Source organism: Siphateles boraxobius, unplaced genomic scaffold, assembly GCF_051911475.1.
Source record: "Siphateles boraxobius isolate OS27281-9 unplaced genomic scaffold, OSU_SipBor_1 39, whole genome shotgun sequence".
Classification (NCBI taxonomy): Eukaryota; Metazoa; Chordata; class Actinopteri; order Cypriniformes; family Leuciscidae; genus Siphateles; species Siphateles boraxobius.
This window is the reverse complement of record NW_027509019.1, coordinates 3,932,501-3,953,555: the sequence shown is the minus strand read 5'-3', so window position 1 is coordinate 3,953,555 and position 21,055 is coordinate 3,932,501. Positions and strand designations below refer to the sequence as shown.

At 40.0% G+C, this 21,055-nt stretch overlaps 2 protein-coding genes and 3 long non-coding RNA genes across 5 annotated transcripts; all 5 read right to left on the bottom strand.

Annotated features, from left to right (window-relative positions):
- Positions 1-5,581: 5,581 nt before the first annotated feature.
- LOC143703953 (uncharacterized) lies at positions 5,582-6,571 on the bottom strand. The gene is made up of 3 exons (XR_013191499.1): positions 6,452-6,571; positions 5,835-5,926; positions 5,582-5,694 (listed from the first exon to the last, which is right to left on the bottom strand). It is a non-coding gene; the product is annotated as an uncharacterized LOC143703953 (long non-coding RNA).
- Positions 6,572-6,689: 118 nt separating this feature from the next.
- Positions 6,690-8,468, bottom strand: LOC143703954 (uncharacterized). Its single transcript, XR_013191500.1, has 4 exons — positions 8,346-8,468; positions 7,383-7,487; positions 7,121-7,299; positions 6,690-6,763 (listed from the first exon to the last, which is right to left on the bottom strand). It is a non-coding gene; the product is annotated as an uncharacterized LOC143703954 (long non-coding RNA).
- Positions 8,469-8,575: 107 nt separating this feature from the next.
- LOC143703951 (uncharacterized) lies at positions 8,576-9,431 on the bottom strand. The gene is made up of 3 exons (XR_013191498.1): positions 9,356-9,431; positions 8,751-9,099; positions 8,576-8,672 (listed from the first exon to the last, which is right to left on the bottom strand). It is a non-coding gene; the product is annotated as an uncharacterized LOC143703951 (long non-coding RNA).
- Positions 9,432-18,315: 8,884 nt separating this feature from the next.
- LOC143703886 (histone H2B-like) lies at positions 18,316-18,892 on the bottom strand. The gene has a single exon (XM_077197366.1). It carries the CDS (start codon positions 18,890-18,892, stop codon positions 18,518-18,520), a length of 375 nt encoding a protein of 124 aa, XP_077053481.1. The 3' UTR covers positions 18,316-18,517.
- A 693-nt stretch (positions 18,893-19,585) lies between these two features.
- LOC143703950 (histone H4) lies at positions 19,586-20,056 on the bottom strand. Its single transcript, XM_077197399.1, has one exon. The coding sequence runs from the start codon at positions 20,028-20,030 to the stop codon at positions 19,719-19,721; it is 312 nt and encodes a 103-aa protein (XP_077053514.1). The 5' UTR covers positions 20,031-20,056; the 3' UTR covers positions 19,586-19,718.
- Between the last annotated feature and the right edge of the window lie 999 nt (positions 20,057-21,055).

Sequence of the window (21,055 nt, the reverse complement as noted above, 5' to 3'; positions counted from 1 at the left end):
TCCTTCCTTTCTTCCTTCCTTACTTAATTCCTGCCTTTCCTTCGAAAACCTTATTGCAATTACAAATAAATTAGCCTACAATATTACAATGTTTTTTGAGCATGTTCCAAGTGTTTTTTGTACAGGGGCAAGTTGTCACACGTGACGACTTGCCCCAAAGTCAGTGAGACAACTTGCCTCAAACCGACATGTGTGTTAATGTTGGCTAAATTTCAAGGTTAGCTCAACATAGCACTTTAGCTAAAGTATCAAAAGACTCGTTACTGTCTCCTCTATTTTGTGCAAAAAAAATATTTTTAACATTCATACCTAACAAAGTTGTATTGCATAAAATGTAAAGTGCACATTTTTTACTTTTTAAGCAGAAAAATAAGAAAATTGTGCTAACCTCAGATTAGAGTGATCTTGACCACATGTGAACAGGAAGTTGACTATAGAAGAAGTAGTCACACAAAGTGGCTATTTGATTTTTGAGATAGAGCCTCTAGTGTTGGAGTTATGAACAGTGTGACAACTTACCCATGTGACAACTTACCCCGCTATCCCCTACAACTACTGAAGAGCACGTTCAAATGAGAGCGGTTTTAGCTTTGTAACATGGATCGAGGAGATCAGGATCTTAGAATTGTGTTTAAAGATAGTCCAAAAATGTACTCACCCTCACATAGTTTCAATCTCATTTAAAGGTATTTAGTTTCGGCACATCTCCTGGTTGAATGTATTGTGGTTCCATAAACTGTAAAATAAATGAAAGCTGTTTATCACATTGATGTCTGTGAAGCTGTCGTGCAACTCAATTTTTGTGTTTTGTTCTCTATAGGCAGCACAAATCTGGATCTGCATTGACCCTGTCAAGTCTGGAGACTGTTTTCACTGTATAATGAATTCAATTTTAATAAAAGTTTTTAAATGGACTTCTGAGTGTTGTCATAATTGACATGTGACATCTAATAATCAGTAATATCACTGTGTGAAATATTCTTTGTAGACAAGCCATTATCTTTCATTATTTTCATAAACGTGCAACATATTGTAATTAGTTATATGTTACGTGTGTATATATATATATATATATATATATATATATATATATATATATATATATATATATATATATATATATATACACAACCCCAAATCAAGAAAAGTTGGGACATTTTGTAAAATGCAATTAAATCAAGAATCTGTGATTTGTAAATTCTTTTTAAACTTTTTTTAATTGACAAAAGTACAAAGAAAAGTTTTCCAATGTTTTCACTGATCAACATAATTGTTTTTTGTAAATATGAACAAATTTTGATGGCTGCAACACACCCCAAAAAAGTTGGGACAGAGACCAAATAAAAGTGAAAAGATTATCCAAATTAGATTATCCAACTTTTTTGAAACAGTCCACAATTTCAAACAGTCTTTTGAAACAGTCCACAATGAGCAGGTGAACTGGTAATAGTTGAGGGTATCGTGTTTGGGTGTAAAAGTGCTTCTCAGTCTTTTTAAGCATAGATGGGTCATGGCTCATCACTTTGTGCCAAATATCATGAGAGAATTGTCAAACAAATAAAAAATCCCATTTCTCAATGCAAGATTGCAAAGTATTTATGTCTTTCATCATCTTCCATACATAATATTGTCACAAGATTCAGGGAATCCAGAGAAATCTCAGTCTGTGTTGGGTAAGGCAGGAGACCTCTGTTGAATGTGCGTGACCTTTGAACCCTCAGATGGCATTGCACGAGATACCATTATGCTAATCCGTTAAATACAGACACATGTGCTCAGGAGTAATTTGGAAAACCATTTTCACTGAACTCAGTCTGACTCTGCATCAAGAAATGCCACTTGAATCTCTGTTACGCAAGGAGAAAGCTTTACATCAGTTCTATGTGGAGATGCCGGCGAGTTCTCTGGGCCTGAGCTCATCTCAGACGGTCTAGAAGACAGTGGGAATGTGTGCTGTGGTCAGATGAGTCCATGTTTCAGCTTGTTTTTGGGGAGAAAATGGACATCGAGTTCTCAGTCCCAAAGACGAAAGGGACCAACCAGACTTTCACCAGTGACAGGTGCAGAAGCAAACATCTGTGCTGGTATTGAGGTGCATCATTGCAAACGGTATGGGTCACTTGCATTATTGTGAAGGTACCATTGACATGGAGGCATATATTTGGATTGTACAGAGACATAAACTGCCATCAAGATGACATCTTTCCTGGGAAGCAAGACAATGCCAGGCCTCATTCTGCAAGTGCTAAAACTGAGTGGTTTCTAGACACTCTGCACCACAGAAGGGATGTTCCTCCTGTTTACTGCAGTCCAGATATGATCTTATGGAAAATGTATGACCCATCATGAAAAGCAGAATCAGGCAACGATGACCACAGACTGTTGAGCGGCTGTCTCGTATCAGACATGATTGGGCAAATATTCCACTAGCAGAACTCCAACAATTAGTATCCTCAACTCCCAAATGATTAAAAAGTGTAATTAAAGGGAAAGGTGAAGTGACACAGTGGTAAACATGTCTCTGTCCCAACTTTTTCGGGTGTGTTGCAGCCATCAAAATCAAAATTTGTTCATATTTACGAAATATAATTATGTTGGTCAGTGAAAACATTGGAAAACTTTTCTTTGTACTTTTGTCAGTTAAAAAAAGTTTAAATAGAATTAACAAATCACAGATTCTTGATTTTATTGCATTTTACAACATGTTCCAACTTTTTCTGATTTGGGGTTGTATTTTAACGATGTCTTTAATAACTTTTCAGGGAACAAGTTCCAATCCCTTAGAAGCCTATGGAGGAGTGATCCAGCTCTCAGATTTAATCAATAATCTTAATTTGTGTCCCGAAGATGAACGAAGGTCTTACGGGGTTGAACAAGATGAGGGAGAGTAAATACTGACAGAGTTTTAATTTTTGGGTGATCTATTCCTTTACTTTGAGGAATCAGACCTTTACTCACTTCCTATAGAGTAAGGGTCACCAACCCTGCTCCTGGAGAGCTACTGTCCTGCAGACTTCAGTTCCAACACACATGCATGTAATTATCAAGTAACCCTGAACAGCTCGATTAGCTGGTCCAGGTGTGTTTGATTGGGGTTGGAGCTAAAATCTGCAGGACAGTAGCTCTCCAGGAGCAGGGTTGGTGACCCCTACTCTAGAGTGTAGTTTGAGTGGGCAAAAACAAAAAGGTTTAAAAAAATGTATTGTCGGTCTCCGATGTTCTGAAACGAATGAAAAGCACATGGGTCTCTTTCCTTTGAAAGTCGGAGTTTAATGAAGTATTTAAGGAAGTGTTTAAATGAGGATTGACTAAAATGAATAATGTCAAAACTTCACATACCATAATCCCAAGGCCAGATCGGGCTTTCTGTTGCCAGAAGGTCTTCAATTGAATCTACAGATTCTGTGGTGGTTGGAAGATCATTGTATTGGGATATGGCATTATACAGCTTGTAACAGAATGAAATATCTGTAACAGTTATTCTGTAGTGTAAGAATGGAATGGTGTAGAAACACTACAAGCCATTAGAGGGCGCTATATAGACTCACCTGTTTGGCATAAGGAAAAAGCTGACATCAAGAAGTAAGTCAGTTTGGGTAGTGGGAGCTTATGTTTCTTGATGGCTACCTCAAAAAAGTGACTCATTGAGAAACCTTGGGGTTTTAAGCTCAATGTAAGAACTGATAATTTACTCACGCCTTAGGGTGAATTGGGACGCAAGTAAGTTAGGATGGGTTAAAAAGGATGCTGGCGTGAAGTGGATTTGTTTTTGTTGGTTGTCTCCAGCCGAAATGGACAATGCTAAAGAAGAGAACAACGCAACGCGCCGGGAACTACGTCATCACTGTTTACAAAGCGACCGATACAATTTGAACTATCCTCCTTCGCACGGTCGAGTGGGCGGCACTTCCGCTGACGCCGGCGACATCGAGCCTGACCTTTCAACGTGATGACGTAGTTCCCGGCGCGTTGCAGATCAGCTCAATCCGAACAATTGTAGTGTATATTTTTTTTATTTTTGAAAATGACCTATCGTCGCGCGAGATAAGCCCCTCCTCCTCAGCTGCGATTGTGCACAGTCTGTTGAAGCACTTCAAAGACCTTTGAAACAGCATTGATTTGGACTTCAAAACGTTGGTTGTAATTGAAGTCCATTATTCGAAGAAAAATCCAGAAATGTTTTCCTCAAAAAACTTAATTTCTCTTCCACTGAGGAAAGAAAGACATGGATATCTTGGTTGGCATTGGGGTGAGTAAATTATTTAGGAAATTTTCATTTTGAAGTGAACTAATCCTTTAACTAGCGATTTATTGTTACTTAGTCGCTGCCCCATATACTAGCGTTTTAAGCTAAACAGTTTTTAGAGATAAAACTCTTTACATTCGATTATCAATGAAACAAATCCCAGAGAACGGTCGACTCGGTACCAATGTGATATTACACCATAAGTTCATTTTGCGCCAGACTTGTCCTTTAATTTTATGAAGCGACGAGAATACTTTGGTGCGCAAAAACAAACAAAAATGACGACTTAATTCAACAATTTCTTCTAGCCTGTGTCAGACTCTTACGCTGTTGACGTAACATAAACAGTCCAAGTCTTAAAAACACAAGCGAAAGCCGAAGGTAGGTAGAGAGGACCCGGCCTTTGGACCCGGAAACAGTATTAGTGGTTACGTCACGACTTAACAACCAGATAAGGAACGAATCGCGCGCATGCATCGTGGTGGTCACCCGAATAGCGTCGGCCAGCGGTAAGCCGGCATTCTGGAAGCGTTGCACGGTTTATGTTACGTCAACAGCGTAAGAGTCTGACACAGGCTAGTTTTTGCGCACAAAAAGTATTCTTGTCGCTTCATAAAATTAAGGGATGAACTACTGGAGTCACACAGACGATTTTAACGATGTTTTTGACTACCTTTCTGGGCCTTGAAAGTGTTCATTAAATTGCTGTCTATGGAGGGGTCAGAGAGCTCTCAGACTTCATCAAAAATATCTTTTTTTTAAAATCGATTTAAAAAAAAAATCCTAACGTTACTTGCTGAGCAGGAAAGAAACTGAAACCCTGATTAACTCCCAATTCTTTAGCATCATTATTGACAAAATAACCCCAGTCAAAACATATACTTGTACAGTTACTGTTTTTTGAATAAAACAAACTGTTTTGTCACTTACCAGTGCAAGAGATCGCAATTTTACATGTCATGCAAAAACTCCACTAACGTTAACGTTAAGTTAGCTCACTGCGGAATTGACGGGCGCTCTCACTTGTGAAGTTCGTCAAAATGGCTGATCCCGTGATAATCAGAAATCTGCCTTGCTGTTGAAACGACAGGAAACGTTAATAGTTTTTAAGCAAACTAACAAAATCGCGCTTTTTTATCCTAATTACTCAGCATGAAAGAAACAATCTGAAAGAGTTGTGCGTTGAACATGAAACCCAGTCCACGGCAAAATAGCCGCCCTCAGTCATAGCATATAATTGTCTTACAATTAACGTTAATGTTTTTCAAGTTTGTAGAAAACAAACCGTTCACTTACCAGATTTTATTTCAAGCAACAAGTAAATACTTACTGTCAACTGCCCACTGTCTCACATCAGTGACCCACTGTTGCAGTTCCTCATCAGACCTTTGAGTGCACTTCTTTATAGCCTCAATGTCCTCTTTGACGTCCTTTGTCTTTTGGATAGTCTCAAAAATATAATTAACGGAAAGTCACACAAACCTTCTGCAATACTGAAAGTATTAGGTACTAAGTATTTACAACTTATCAGTGGACTTAAGTGAGATGAAATTTAACCTCGATTGATGAAATCTTTATTTTTACTTACCTTCAAGTACCGTGTAGACAAATACTTGTGCAGGTTTCTTTTTTTTCGCTCATTCCATCCTCTGGCATGCAATGTGGTCATATCTACTCGTGCTGTAATGATGAAATGATTAAATGTGCTTTTCAACTAGTGGTTAGTCACCAAGTAAGATGAATGAAAGAAACATCTGAGTTAAGTTTTGCATTTCTGGGAATGCTAGAGCCACCTTTTGCAGATAGGGCCAATATCGACACATTATGTCAGTGCAGAAGAACTTGCAGTTTGTTTTTGTGGCCAGTTCATTTTGCAGAAACAGAGGGTATGCAAATATCTCCCCTCCAAACATGTTCAGACCTCTAAGCAATATGCAGTGTCTGCAAACTGCCAGCTCTAGGCCCTCTTCATCACATTTGGTGTTCGTCTTTTTAGAGCCCATGTTGATGTTCCACAGATGCCTTTTCCATGTACCTGTAACACAGTGCCATATCAAATATATACAAACTAAATCCTGATTCTTCAACTAGTGGTTAGTCACCAAGTAAGATGAATGAAAGAAAACAATCAAAAAGCAAGCTGTTTTAACAATCATAACGCTACCAAAGCACAACACGTGAGAACTGTAAAAAATGACCACTTACCAGCCTTACTCATGTATTTTGTAGTTAGGGCCACACGGGACAAAAAGCTGTTTACTTGTTCAACTTCTTCACCAATCGTTGAGCCTGCCCCTGTTTGGTTTTTGCCACCCCACTGCACCTACAGCATACACACCAGATGTCCAAAATAAAAATATCAAGTTCAAGAAACAGAGGGTATGCAAATATCTCCCCTCCAAACATGTTCAGACCTCTAAGCAATATGCAGTGTCTGCAAACTCACAATTAACAAATGTTGCTACATCTTTGTCATTGGCCAGAAAAACTCCATCTAAAAATCGTTGTCCCTCTGCCCTACATAAAGAAAATATGTTAATGACTAAAAATATTCACAAGAAATGTTGACAGAGTAATGTTATTAATAATATATTGATTAAAAAAAAATCTAGACATCTTTTATGTCAACACCAGACCAATTAATACTAGCACTTACCTTTTATCTATTCTACATTATTATATATTTTTTTCCTGATTAAAATAAATAAAATAATACCTTGCTATGTGTACTGTGCTAGACTAACTGAGACTTGTTACAGCACTTGTATAATAATGCCCTATTGTTGGTCTGATTGCTTCCATTGTTCTCCTCATTTGTAAGTCGCTTTGGATAAAGGCGTCTGCTAAATGATTAATATAGATGTAATAATATACCTCTTTGTTTTGTTGAATCGATATAATTTTCTGTTTCCATCTGCAGAAACAGCAACTGTATCTGGGGTGCAAGCTGGGCAAGAGAAGTGATCAATGCCGCAGAGTTTTTCTCTTTCATGATGACAATATGTCCATTCAAGGAAAGCTTTTTGGAAGACGTTGCCACAAATGTTACCACTCTGGAATTATGAAAATTTGAATACAGTGACATGCCAGTAAGACTTGCGTAAATGCAAAAAACGAATGGATTTCCAAGTCTTACCCTTCCAAATTGTTGTGAGCGCTGTTGTAACATATTCACAAATGCTTGTCTTGAAAGCCCAGGTGCAGTGATCTTCAGCTCCTCAAAAGATGTGTAAAGGTCTACCTGGTATTGAGAGTGAGGAGTTGTCGTCATTGTACAGAGCCGCTCCCCTCTCCGCCATGTTGGCAGGATTACCGCGGCAAAACAATGAAAACATGATTGTTTCTGTGTGTTGTTAACTCGGTAGTAGAGGAGATTCTCGCAATTCCGCACTCTTTTACCATGCCTGGACGTCACTGCTGCGTTAAAAACTGCTCCAGTACCTCACACGATACATACGGAAAACATAGGAACAATGGAATACAGTTTTTTAGGTTACCGAAATGGACACAGCATCAGGGAAAGCAAGTCTCTGACCTGACGAGACGCTGGATTGCTTGGTTGGCTGATGCCTTTGATAAGATTGTCTGCTGTGGCTTAACGAACATGTGCAAAAGTGTTGTTTGAGTGCCTTGTTCATTACTTTTTTATTTCTTTGAAATAAACGCTTGAAACAACTTGATATGGCTTAACAATATTTATTGAGAACTGAATATATATTTTTTGGACAACATAAGTAATAATAATAATAGGCCTACTGTTATTAGTGCAAAAGAACAAATATCTTGATGCTACTTCTCCAAATACCGCTGTTTTGCGCTTGGTGTGAGCTTGTTCCTGTAAGGTCCCTTTTCTTTCGCCTTATCTTTTTGCATTGCTTTACTTCCTTCCTTTTTTCCCCTCATATTCGTAGATCCGTCTCTGTCCCGCCAAAATAATAAATGCGTGAAAATAATAAATGCGCAAAAATTAAAGAGCTCTGGAACGTTTAGTAGCGCCTCTGTGAAGTTCTGAAGGCGTTGCCCCTGGCAACCGATAGCATCTCCTACCATCATGGCCGACAGGCTCAGACCCCGCCCAAATCGGCACGTGACTCCTCACTCTCAATATGGTTTGAAACCCGACAGTGCCTGGCCAGTAACCACTAAACAACAGGTCCACCACCTCAGGTGTCCATGATGCAAGACATGTTCTGCAATTAATAACTGGCAGGAAGAGGTCATAGCGACCTGCAAAGATTTAAAAAGAATATATATAAATAGTAAACACACATTGATACTCTTCAGACCAATAGACAAATACAATACAAAACATTGCAGTCAACCATTTAAATACAGATAAGTACACCTGATCGTCCAGCTACAACAGACAGGTTTTGATGGTCACAATCACAAATTTTGTCAGGTTGTGTAATGGGCAGCAAACACACTAGATGAAAGGAAACACATATTAACTATAAAAAAGGAAATAAATAACAACATTTTGAAGCTTTCAAGTACTTTTTACCTCGCTCATATATGACATTTTGGCCACTAAGGTCTTGCACAGCAGTTGATGGTGGGAGAGGTTTATAAAACCCATCTATTTGAGTCTCTCTGTTGTGCAAAACTAGATGTTGATGCATAGAAACGTCACACTGCCCACAGTAACGGGGTTTCGGGAAACAGTCCTTGACTGCTTCTTTCGAGCTGCAGTGATCACAAGGACCATAATGCACACAGTCTGAGGCAAGCAAACTGTTAAGGAGTTTTGGCCTTGCTTCCTGCCAGCGTTCGCCTCAATGCCCAATCATGAGATGCTGCTGATCTGGGTTCATCACAGTCCATTGCATTTTGGAGTAGCTGTAGTTGTAAATCTTGCAATAAAAAAATGTAATTACATTACAATTCTTACATGTTAGAAGCGTGTAAACCAAGAGCACAAACTCTTCATGTTGCACACAAAGTTTATATTGTTTAAAAAGACATGAAAAAAAGTAATCTCTCGGAAATTTGTACATTTAACACAAAAAGTTTTCTTTTTAAAAATGCACTTTTATTAATTCAGAGGGACTTTATGAAGACAGTCAGTGATACAGTTCCGGTGGGTAAAAACATTTGAGGTAAACTTACCAATAATCCATTGTGCATCTATAACTCCAAACTGTTGTTTGGTAGTTGAGACTTCAGGTGTGCTTGCAGTTCCTAGAATTAGACAATTGCATTCAGACAACAGAACAGATGCAAATCAACATGAAATGGGATTACTTGTAAGGAATGGAGGGGAACTCTTTTCAACTGTTCAGGAGCTCATCTGAAAATGTTTTTTACAAAATTACCTGTCTGTTAGTATAGTCAAAGAGACTAATAAGTCAAAGATATGTAATAGAAATACAGTATTTTGTTGAACACACTCAGTGTACATGAAATCAACAAAAAACAATTGCTTACGGAGCTCAACTTCTTGAGTTACTTGCAAAGGCAATGGTTGAGGCCACTGGTCTTCCAGATCGGTCTAGAGTAAAGTAAACGGAAAATAATATTTGATTTATGCTTTCTGTACACCTAAAGATTTTGATTTTGACTAAGATTTCTTCAAGATCACGGTGTAATTCCTCCTCCATATTTTTCAATGGTGTGCAGTAGGCCGATCAGATGACTTTCTCAGTCATTTAATTTTTTACACCTGAGGGCGATACAAAGCAAAGTACACATAAAAACAAATTAAAATATTTGGGTAGTGGTTTGCATACAACTTCCTGAAAGGTTTAACGTCCATGGTTAAGGTGGGAAACATCACTGATAAGGTTTCTTTTCCTACCCAAGAAGGCAGTGCTCAGATAAATGTTTTCAATGCTGGGTAATTGGGTGCCAGTGATTCGTTGGTGATGCGAGTGTTTAAGGTCCGAAGTTTAATTAACTCACTTGTCTGCGTTATACTGCAAAAGGCAGAGAGATTACAGAGGTTCTTCAAATCTGTTAAAAGAAAGTTTATAATTAATTTATAAAAACAATACATTTATAAGAAAATGCAGTTTACAATCTTAAACCAAATCAACACAGCATATTTTAGCAAGGGAACTGTAACCATATTGCTATATAAACCATAGAAACTCTCCATAGAAAGTAGGCTAGTTGCTTGGAAAGCAGAAACATCAAGCCTAACTACATTAAAGCTGCTACATTAAACTGCATGTACAATACATAAATAAATGTAGTAATACACACTCATGAGTCATATGCAATCATGGCTATGGCTCAAGTTGGTGCTACATGGAAAGACTAACCTGCTGTTCCTTGATAGGCTAACTGATGTGGCTGGTACCTGCAAGCACATGTAAAATTGTTTGGTGATATAAGGCAATTGGCTACACGGAAATATAGTTTCTTACTGTACAAAAAATAATAATAACACCATGTTGTGCATTAAAAATAAACGTTTGTGATTCTGGCAACACAAACTTAATTGGTCGACAGTTTCATGATCTGTAGTTCTTAAGATATAGATGCAGATTAAGCTTATATGGGGTGGTGATGGCGCAGTGGATAAGACACATGCCTTTGGTGTGAGAGACCCGGGTTCGAATCCACTGTGAGACACCAATGTGTCCCTGAGCAAGACACTTAACCCCTAGTTGCTGCAGAGGCGTGCGACCTCTGACATATACAGCAATTGTAAGTTGCTTTGGATAAAAGTGTCAGCTAAATGAATAAATTATATATCTACATTGAAAGTAATGCAATATCTCGCATTTGTTTGCACATATTTGTTGAATGTGTGTATGTGCAAATATATATCGTTCAGACAGTACAGGGTAACTTATCTCACTAACGCTATCCCCCTAACGTTAACTACAAAACATACGTATCCTGTAGTATAGGAACAACTGTTTGTATGCTAGCTCACTAGCCACCTGGCTACAAACATACCTACTTTGCCAGGGTTCTGGAAATGTAACGTTATGTGGATGTAACTTTAAGAACTTCAGCTAAATCACACAGGCATTCGCTTATCTGTCCTAATGACGTCATGGTTCTAACTTTCCATTTACCATTACAGGTTACAGCAAACATGATTCAGTAAAAGAACACGTACCACTTAACATTTATCACTAAAATAACCCAGTTTTAGGATAATGGGATATACTAGTAGTCACTAGCGTAGCCAGGAATCACAATGTAGGTGGGCCCAGACAAAATCAGGTGGGCACAGCCTAAAATGCATCTGTGATCAAAATAGGCCGACGCAACTTACACCTGCTTGAATACACCACAGTTTAATCAGAGCACAAGCATGTATGTCATCATAAGCAGTGTTAAGAACATAACGATAAGAACAGCATTTCCACTGCGCACGGCCACACTACACACACACACGCGCATCTGACAGATGCAAATCAGCAGGACAGTAGTGGACAGTGTGTAAAAACAATGCTTGGTCATAGTCTGGCTCAGCGGCCACATATACCACGTTAAATAAACAACATTGACTAGGCAACTACATAGTAAACGTAGATTGGCTTACTTTTGTTGGATAGCTTATAGCAGGAGACGACGGGGCTTACAGTTGAACACTGCAATGATTTCGTTATAGTCCAACAATTCAGTCAATTCTCTTTCAAATGAGAGCAGGGACAAACAGTTCAGTCTATGTGTCAACATTGTTGCTCTGATACTAGTTTTTATCCCATTTACAGTGGAAAAGAATCGTTCGACAGTACAGCTTGTTATTGGTAGTGTGATGAGGACTCGTAGGAGACGGTTCATTCTTGGAAAGATATCGCATGGGCATGCATCGAGCACCTCCACAAGTGATGGAAATGCCCTGCCATTTGATACTTTTCTTTCTAGCTGCTGAACAAACACCTCATGTTCAGAATCATCAACACTGATGTTAAAGTGTGCACGGGCAGGCTGTAACAAAGTCTTGTTGCCGAAGGTGTTTGACCTGAGGCAAGCAAGCAGCGGCTGCTCTCAGTAACCCGTACGTGTCAGCCTTAAAACGGGTGTTCAGTTCCATGATCTGCCTGTCTAGTATATCATTCCACAATTGTTTCAGGTCAGAGTTGTCCTTGATCGTGATGCTTTGCCCACGGTAGACTCGATCAACATATCGCCCAACTTAGCTGGCAACTTCCTCTTTCGCGCCCCAGTGACGTCCAAATTCACAATCTCATGCATTTTCATCAAATCATCCATCAGTGCTATAACTTTATCAATGTCATTTTCTTCATTTCTGAATGTAGTGTAGCTCTCCTTAAGCCTTTCGATTAGATCAATGCAATCTGCTACTGATATAGTGGCAGACTGCAAGCCCTTAGTGGCAAAGTCACTCGTTTCAAACAACTTGTTGAACGTTACAAGTAGAAACAGAATTTTTTTAGTTTGCATTTGTTGCAGTATTGAGTCTGCCTCAAGTTCTGTCTTGCCTGAGCTTTCAGAAAATTCAGCAAGAGTCTCCAATATAGGACCCAAAAGTGTCAGCACTTTACTCACTGCACTTGACCGCGAGCTCCGTCTGACGTCACAGGACCTCTCTAGCTCCAAATTCGTTTTCCCTGGCCGCAGCTGTTGCTGCATTTCCATAAATCTAGCATGCCTATGTGACCCCGTCATTAAACTATACTGGTTGTTAATGATGTCAAAAAATGTTGATATGCTAGGGGACACCTTTGATGCTGTGCACAGGACGAGGTTAAGGCGGTGGGAATTACAATGCACATGTACTGCATGAGGAAAGGTTTTCTTTAAAATTACATGCACTCCTCCTTTATTGCCGGACATACCCGATGCCCCATCGAACCCAAATCCAACGCACAAACCTGGATCCAGCTGTAATGGCGCCAATACTTGCAGGAGTTTTGCTGATATAGCACTTGCGCTCATGTTCCCTGTCTCTACAAACCCCACAGCCCTTTCCTTCAGCAGGCCTTTATGTATGTATCGGATACAGACTGCCACAAGCTCTTTTTTTCATAAGTCTTTACATTCGTCTGCTAAAATTGCATAATGCGTGTCTGTCTCATCGTGCAAATCCGCCTTTATTTTGCGGATAATTATTGATGCGGCTATTTCCAGGATTTCATTTTGAATATCAGGGCTAGTGAGTTTCGCGTTTCTAGGCAATTCGTCCAGTCGTCTTTTTATTTCTGGATGATAATTGGAGATCAGTAGAAATAATTCTAAGAAGTTACCTTTGTTCAGTGCCTCTTCAGTTTCACGATACCCACACAAGGGAATGTCTTGTTTTGCACAAAAAAAAACGAGGTCTATTACAACTTTAAAGTGTTCTCTATTCCTTTCCAGAAACGAACTGTTGACAGCATCTTTGTGCAGCTGGTTAATTATATTTCCCCGTCCTGGTTTATGGCTTTGTCGGTATCCTTCAGACCTGCCCAGCGCTGTAGCATGTGTCCCTGCTAGCCTCGTGTTTAAACACAACACTGGGAGAGATGCTTCCAGTCTCTAAAGCCAGTTTTTATAAATCGGCTCTCAGTGGCTGCTTCAGGGAAATGGCGACATGGCTTACAAAACACAGCGTCTCTCGAAATACTGTACTCTAGCCATGGGAACTTTTCGTACCACCGGACATTAAAACTTCTTTCTTTGCCTGCTATAGTGGTGACTGGAAATGAACTGAGTTTGGGCTGGGTAACAGGGTCATCAATGGTGGATAAGTCGGATGGGGCTGTTACGTCCTGAGTGCTGGCCTTAGGGCCCTTTCACACCTACCTTGTTTAGTCCGGACTTTCGGACTTTTCAGTTTGTTCCGAATCAAAATTACAGGTGTGAAACCTACCCCGGATCACAGTCCGGACCAAACAGAGGAAATTTGGTCCGACGAAAAGAGGTAGTCTCAGTCCGGATCAAACTGAAAAAAAGGTTTGTTTCGTTTCTAGTGTGAAAGCATTTCTGTATGGTTCGGACTTTCAGACCTTTTACAGGAAGTTCCGGTGGTTCCCGCATAGCCGAAAAAACAGAAGGTGGCAGGAAAAATGAGCCGTACGCACATGGGGAGAGGAGGAGACGAGGTTTTTAATTAAAGTATCATGGTCTGATGACCATTCAAATCAATCAAATCAAATCAAATCCTTTTATTGTCACACAACCATATACACAAGTGCAACAGTGGGTGAAATTCTTAGGTGCAGTTCCGAGCAACATAGCAGTATGACACGATGTGACGAAAACAATTACAGCAAACATCAGATTTACAGTACCATATACACTAACAGAACAATAATAATATACAATGTACAATATACAACAGTTTACAATATACAACAATATACAATATACAACAATTTACATATACAACAGTATACAAAAATACAAAAAGAGGTAATTATACATAGAGTAGATACTCGTAAGGTGCAAATATATATATATATATATATATATATATTATGTAAATGCAGTAGGTTATGTTGTGCTGTGTTGACAGTTAGAATGTTTATGGTTATTGATCATGAGGGATCAAGAGTTTAGAAATCTAATTGCTTGTGGGAAGAAGCTGTCATGGAGTCGGCTGGTGTGTGTCCTGATGCTGCGGTACCGCCGGCCTGAGGGTAGCAGTGAGAGCAGCCCATGGCTCGGGTGGCTAGAGTCTCTGATGATCCTCCGAGCTTTCTTCACACACCGCCTGGCATAAATATCCTGGAGGGAGGGAAGCTCACCTCCGATGATACGGCTGGCAGTGCGCACCACCCTTCGCAAGGCTTTGCGGTTACGGCTGGTAGTATTGCCATACCAGGCAGTGATGCAGCCAGTCAGGATGCTCTCGACGGTGCTGGTGTAGAACTGTGTGAGGATGTGGCGGTTCATTCCAAACTTCCTCAGCCGTCTCAGGAAGAAGAGGCGCTGATGAGCCTTCTTCACGACGGCCTCAGTGTGGACGGACCATGTGAGTTCCTCTGTGATGTGGACACCGAGGAACTTGAAGCTGCTGACTCTCTCCACCGGTGCTCCATTGATGGTGATGGGGCTGTGTTCTCTGTCGTTCTTCCTGAAGTCGACCACTAGCTCCTTGGTTTTGCTGATGTTGAGGGAGAGGTTGTTCCTCTGACACCAGTGCGTCAGAGTGAGCACCTCCTCTCTGTAGGCCGTTTCATCGTTGTCGGTGATCAGACCTACGACCGTAGTATCATCAGCAAACTTGATGATGGAATTAGAGCTGTGAGTTGCCACGCAGTCATATGTGTACAAGGAGTACAAGAGTGGGCTGAGAACACAGCCCTGAGGGGCTCCAGTGTTGAGGGTCAGTGATGAGGAGATGTTGCTGCCTATTCTAACCACCTGGCGTCTGTTTGACAGGAAGTCCAGGATCCAGCTGCACAGCAAGCTGTTTAAGCCCAGAGCCCGGAGTTTCACATCAAGCAAGGAGGGCACTATGGTATTGAATGCTGAGCTGTAGTCTACAAATAGCATTCTCACATATGTGTTCCTCTTTTCCAGGTGGGAGAGAGCAGTGTGTATTGTAGATGCAATAGCATCATCAGTGGAGCGGTTATTGCGGTATGCAAACTGCAGTGGGTCCAGTGAGGAAGGTAGAACAGAGCAGATGTAATCTCTGACTAGTCTCTCAAAGCATTTACTGATGATGGGGGTCAGAGCAACAGGGCGACAGTCATTTAAGCAGGTGATGTTGGTTTGCTTCGGTACAGGTACGATGATGGACGTTTTGAAGCATGTGGGGACTACAGACAAGGAGAGGGACCAATTGAAAATGTCCGTAAAAACACCAGCTAGTTGGTTCGCGCACTTTCTGAAGACGCGGCCCGGAATACCGTCTGGACCCGCGGCTTTACGGATGTTCACCCGACGGAAAGATCGGGTTACATCCGCTACAGAGACGGAGAGTGTCCATTCCTCCTCCTTTCCTGCCGGCGACGATAAAAATGTGCGCACGACGAGGACGTTCAGTTGGGGAATTTGAACTAACGTTAGCCTTGTGTATAGTTGGAGCTGCAGGTAATTATGCCATAAAAATAACAATACAGTTGCAACGATATGCGTCTGTTCATTCATGTTGTCAAAGTTACCCGCCGAATTGACAACACGCCGACGTCAGACGCAGGTCCATTTACAAACCAATCAATGTCGAGATGCAGCCCACATAGATGATGACGACAGGACGCAAGTATTTCACGTAAAGTTCTTTAGTGCGCTCGCATAACTGCAGTGTGAAACCAAACCAAAACTTTCTGAAAGTATAAAAATGTATAAAAACGTGAACTTTGGTTCGGACCTTGGTGCGGACTTTCAGGTGTGAAAACGCCTTAGACTTAGTCGAGTCTGAAACAAACGCACATAACGCTGCGATAGTAAATCATGATTAATTCGTGTTCATTATTGCACACTTGTGTATATATGCCTATTAATTAGCCTAAGACATGACTGTATGTACCTGTACACTGGCGTGTAGGTGAGGTAGACGTTAGAGAACGGAGAAATGGCAGAATTAACATAATCACTAGCAGAGCTGTTCAGCTCCTTACTACTCGAGACTGATGGCTGAGGCTCCTGAACATCTGCATTATCTTCCTCCTGGGGCGGTCGTGGTCTTTTTGACACGAACTTTAGTACGTTGCTCTGTTTCATTTTAGTTTAACATAACTTAGCTAAACTTGAGTGTCCCTCTGTGAAATGTGCTCGTCGTTGTGAAGGGGGGACGGGCTGTTCGCAATCTGACTGCAAAATACGCTGCGCGGGCATTTCGTCAGCACCATGACAACCAAACAAGAATCGAGAAACATTAAGATTTATTTTTATAGGTCAAGTATTGTGATAATCACTGCAGTCCAGATATGATCTTATGTATGACCCATCATGAAAAGGAGAATCAGGCAACGATGACCACAGACTGTTGAACGACTGTCATCACCCAGTTACTGTAAAAAACATCCTTCCTTTGAAGAAAGCCCAATTAATGTCATTTTAAGACAGAAATTTTTAATATATATATATATATATATATATATATATATATATATATATATATATATATATATTGAGCACTTTAATTTACACATTAATTGGTTGTGGTGGTTAACCTGCAATTTACACTTTAACATTCAAATATAGTGCAAAGATAAGAATATACCTCATTATAATCTATACAGAATAATAATCAACACTAATAATCAGAGAAGACTATTCGACTACATTTTGGTATGGTAAAACTATTTTAAAATCTTAAAATAGTTCCAATAAGATTGTATTAGGAAGTAAACATCATTGGCTTCAGTAAATGAGAGTTGACAGATATTTTAGTAACACTTAGTTATTTGTTATCATTAGCTATACATTATAGTTAACATAAACTAACAATGAATGACAATTATAGCATATATTTAATCTTAGTTAATGTTAATCCCAATATTTACTAACACATGTTTAAGATCAGAGTTGCATATGTTAACATTAATGCACTGAGAACTAACATGAATATAAACACATTTAACTAACATTAACAAACGCTGTAAAAAATATTGCTCAATGTTTATGTCAGTAAATGCATTAACGGGTTAACAAATGAGACTTATTGTAAAGTGTAACAAATGTGAAACAACTCACTTTACATCTTAAAATAGTTTATAAGCATTGTAAATATTTATAGCAGAAGGTAATACTTGTACCAGTTGCTTTCAGGCTGGTTCAGAAATCTGTTTTCAAGCGGATGGATAATTTGTCTGGTAAACTCAAAACCAAAAATAAATACTCCATATTTACAAACTCACTACAATAAAATAAAAATAACACAATAAAAACTGATCTCAGTTTATTGAAGTGACAGTTTTCCTACACAAGTTTTCATCTGTTTGTGTCTGTAATTCATTCAGGTTTCATCTATTTCACCGCTTTAAACTTCAGTTTGTTTTGTCCTTTAAACAACAAGTACCATTGTTCTCCTTAATACTTGATATGCTATGGTTTTAATTAAGAATTTAGGCAGTTCTAAGTTTAGCCAAGGTCTAAATGCAAGGCTGCATTTATTTTGGAAATGTAAGTTACAAAAAAATCTTTATATAAAAAAAAATAAACATAATTTATTTACATCTTTTACATCGCATTAAAAAATATTGCAGATTAATCCAATTCACTGCAATCCAGAATACGTTCACAAAAAAATGAAAATCGGACACTTAACGTTACATAAATGTTAAACTACATAAGCTACAGTTAGTAGTAGGTAATAGTAATAGTAAGGGTTTCCCCCACAAGCGTGATAATCTCTTTTCCAGGATGATGTGTGGCTCTTAAAAGAGCCTTTGTGTGTGAGCGCCTCCTCGGACTCTACTTGGAGCTGGTGTACTTGGTGACGGCCTTGGTGCCCTCAGACACGGCGTGTTTGGCCAGCTCTCCGGGCAGCAGCAGACGCACGGCGGTCTGGATCTCTCTCGACGTGATGGTGGAGCGCTTGTTGTAGTGAGCGAGACGAGACGCCTCACCGGCGATGCGCTCAAAGATGTCGTTGACGAAAGAGTTCATGATGCCCATCGCCTTGGAGGAGATGCCGGTGTCAGGGTGAACCTGCTTCAGCACTTTGTAGACATAGATGGCGTAGCTCTCCTTCCTGGACTTTCTACGCTTCTTCCCTCCCTTCGCGGCGGTCTTGGTGACGGCTTTCTTGGAGCCTTTCTTCGGCGCGGGCTTGGCTGGTTCAGGCATGATAATGGATGATCGTTAAACTGACGAGTCAGTGTGAACTCAGGAGCGACACAGAGGCTATTATACACTGACCTATGCTAATTTACAAAAGAGAGACTCAAACCATCTGATTGCCTGTTGCCATTGGCCGAACCCATAACCTCATGTTTCATTGGACAACTCAAAGCATCATGAGGGGAACGAGGGCCAATCACAGACGCTTAAAAATAGCCCCGCCCACCACCCATGTTTGAACGACAGTTTCCTTTGTTTCATTTCGCGCACTTTTTTTAATAGATTTAAGTGATATTTTGAGAAAATAAACAGTTCTATACATGTATTTTGCACAATCGTGTAATTAAAAAAGAAAATATATAAGTAAAATAGTGATTCATGTAGTTAATAGTAATTACAATGTGATAAATTATTCATTGAGTTATAGAATTATTTGTATATGTAACTTAGGCCTAATATGTAAACTATTGTAATATCTTAAATGTGTTCCTTTGTAATCATGTACATTGTGGAAATTCTTATGTAACTGTTATTTTGTATTAATTAAATCCACAGAGAAAAGTAATGCTGATTAGATTTATATGCATAATTAGAATATGGCTTTGGCCTGTTCGATTATGAAATGGCATATAATTTCTCTTTAGTAACCTATAGAAGATGAGGACCTAAGTAATTTGTCGAAATAAAAAACGACGTTACTGTGAAACTGTAATTGTGTGGTTATTACAGAAGTTTATTCAGAAAACGTGGGATTTTATCAACTCTTTCTGTGCGTGAGTGTGTGGCTCTTAAAAGAGCCGTTGGGTTCGTCAGTTTCTCCGGTTTCAGGCGTTTATCCCCCGAAGCCGTACAAGGTGCGTCCCTGTCGCTTCAGCGCGTACACGACATCCATGGCGGTGACGGTCTTCCTCTTGGCGTGCTCGGTGTAGGTGACGGCATCGCGGATCACGTTCTCCAGGAACACCTTCAACACCCCGCGAGTCTCCTCGTAGATCAGCCCGGAGATGCGCTTGACGCCGCCGCGGCGAGCCAGACGCCGAATGGCGGGTTTGGTGATTCCCTGGATGTTATCGCGCAGAACTTTACGGTGACGCTTCGCGCCTCCTTTTCCGAGCCCTTTCCCACCTTTTCCTCGTCCAGACATGATGCGAAACAGAGGTGATGTGATGCTCAAAAGAAGACGAAGTAGAAGAATAGTCTGTGAGTGTTGAAGGGAGGCCATTTATATTCGCTTACAGGACCTGAGAGAAACCAGCGCTACGTCATAGCGCGCTCCCTCCCCCTTCAAAATATAGAGCGCGAAACATTTACCCGACACCCAGATCTGAAGGAGCCTTTTCTTTGTTTTATATTAAATATTAATAATGTTCCAGATCATGTAATTTACAGTAATTACTGGTTGATAATGAACAGTGATGTTCTACAAGCACAGCAAAGTAAACAAATAGGGACACACGACGTCATATCACAATATTGATTATTGTAAAATTATGAATAGTGGCATCAGTTATAATATTCTGTTTATGCGCGCGTGCGTATGTGTGTGTGTCCTGGTAAACCCTACTTATGGGGAATATCTGAAATCCTTGTCCATGTCTGACTCACTCTCACATGTTCACGCATATATTGGTTTTGTTGAAGTGATGAAATGTGCTTAAAACGCTTTATAACCTGCATTTCTGCTTTATGAAAACTGGCGTCTTGTAATCATTTACTCATGTAATCACTGTCTGTCTGATCCAAATACCATGAACTGATCATATAAAACTAAAGTAAATTGCTAATTGTGAGCCATTCCACTGAATTACAAACACACAGAATTCCTCCCTCAGAGTCGTGGAGTAAGACATGGCTGCAGCTTAAGTCCCACACTGTTCAATATCTACATAAATGAGCTAGCGAGGGCTCTGGATCAGTCTACAGGACCTGGCCTTACTCTACTAGACACTGAAGTCAGATGCCTTCTGTTTGCTGATGATCTGGTGCTGCTGTCTCCCACTAAAGAGGGTCTACAGCAGCATCTAGACCTCCTGCACAGCTTCTGTCAGTCATGGGCCCTGTCAGTTAACCCCAAAAAGACAAAAATAATGATTTTCCAAAAAAGACCCAGCCGCCAGGACCAACATCATAGTTTTAAATTGAACAACATGCTCCTTGAACACACGCAGG

What these genes read in the sequence shown, in the direction of transcription:
- LOC143703886 (XM_077197366.1), bottom strand. Translation starts at nt 18,892, where the DNA reads ATGCCTGAACCAGCCAAGCCCGCGCCGAAGAAAGGCTCCAAGAAAGCC.
- LOC143703950 (XM_077197399.1), bottom strand. Translation starts at nt 20,030, where the DNA reads ATGTCTGGACGAGGAAAAGGTGGGAAAGGGCTCGGAAAAGGAGGCGCG.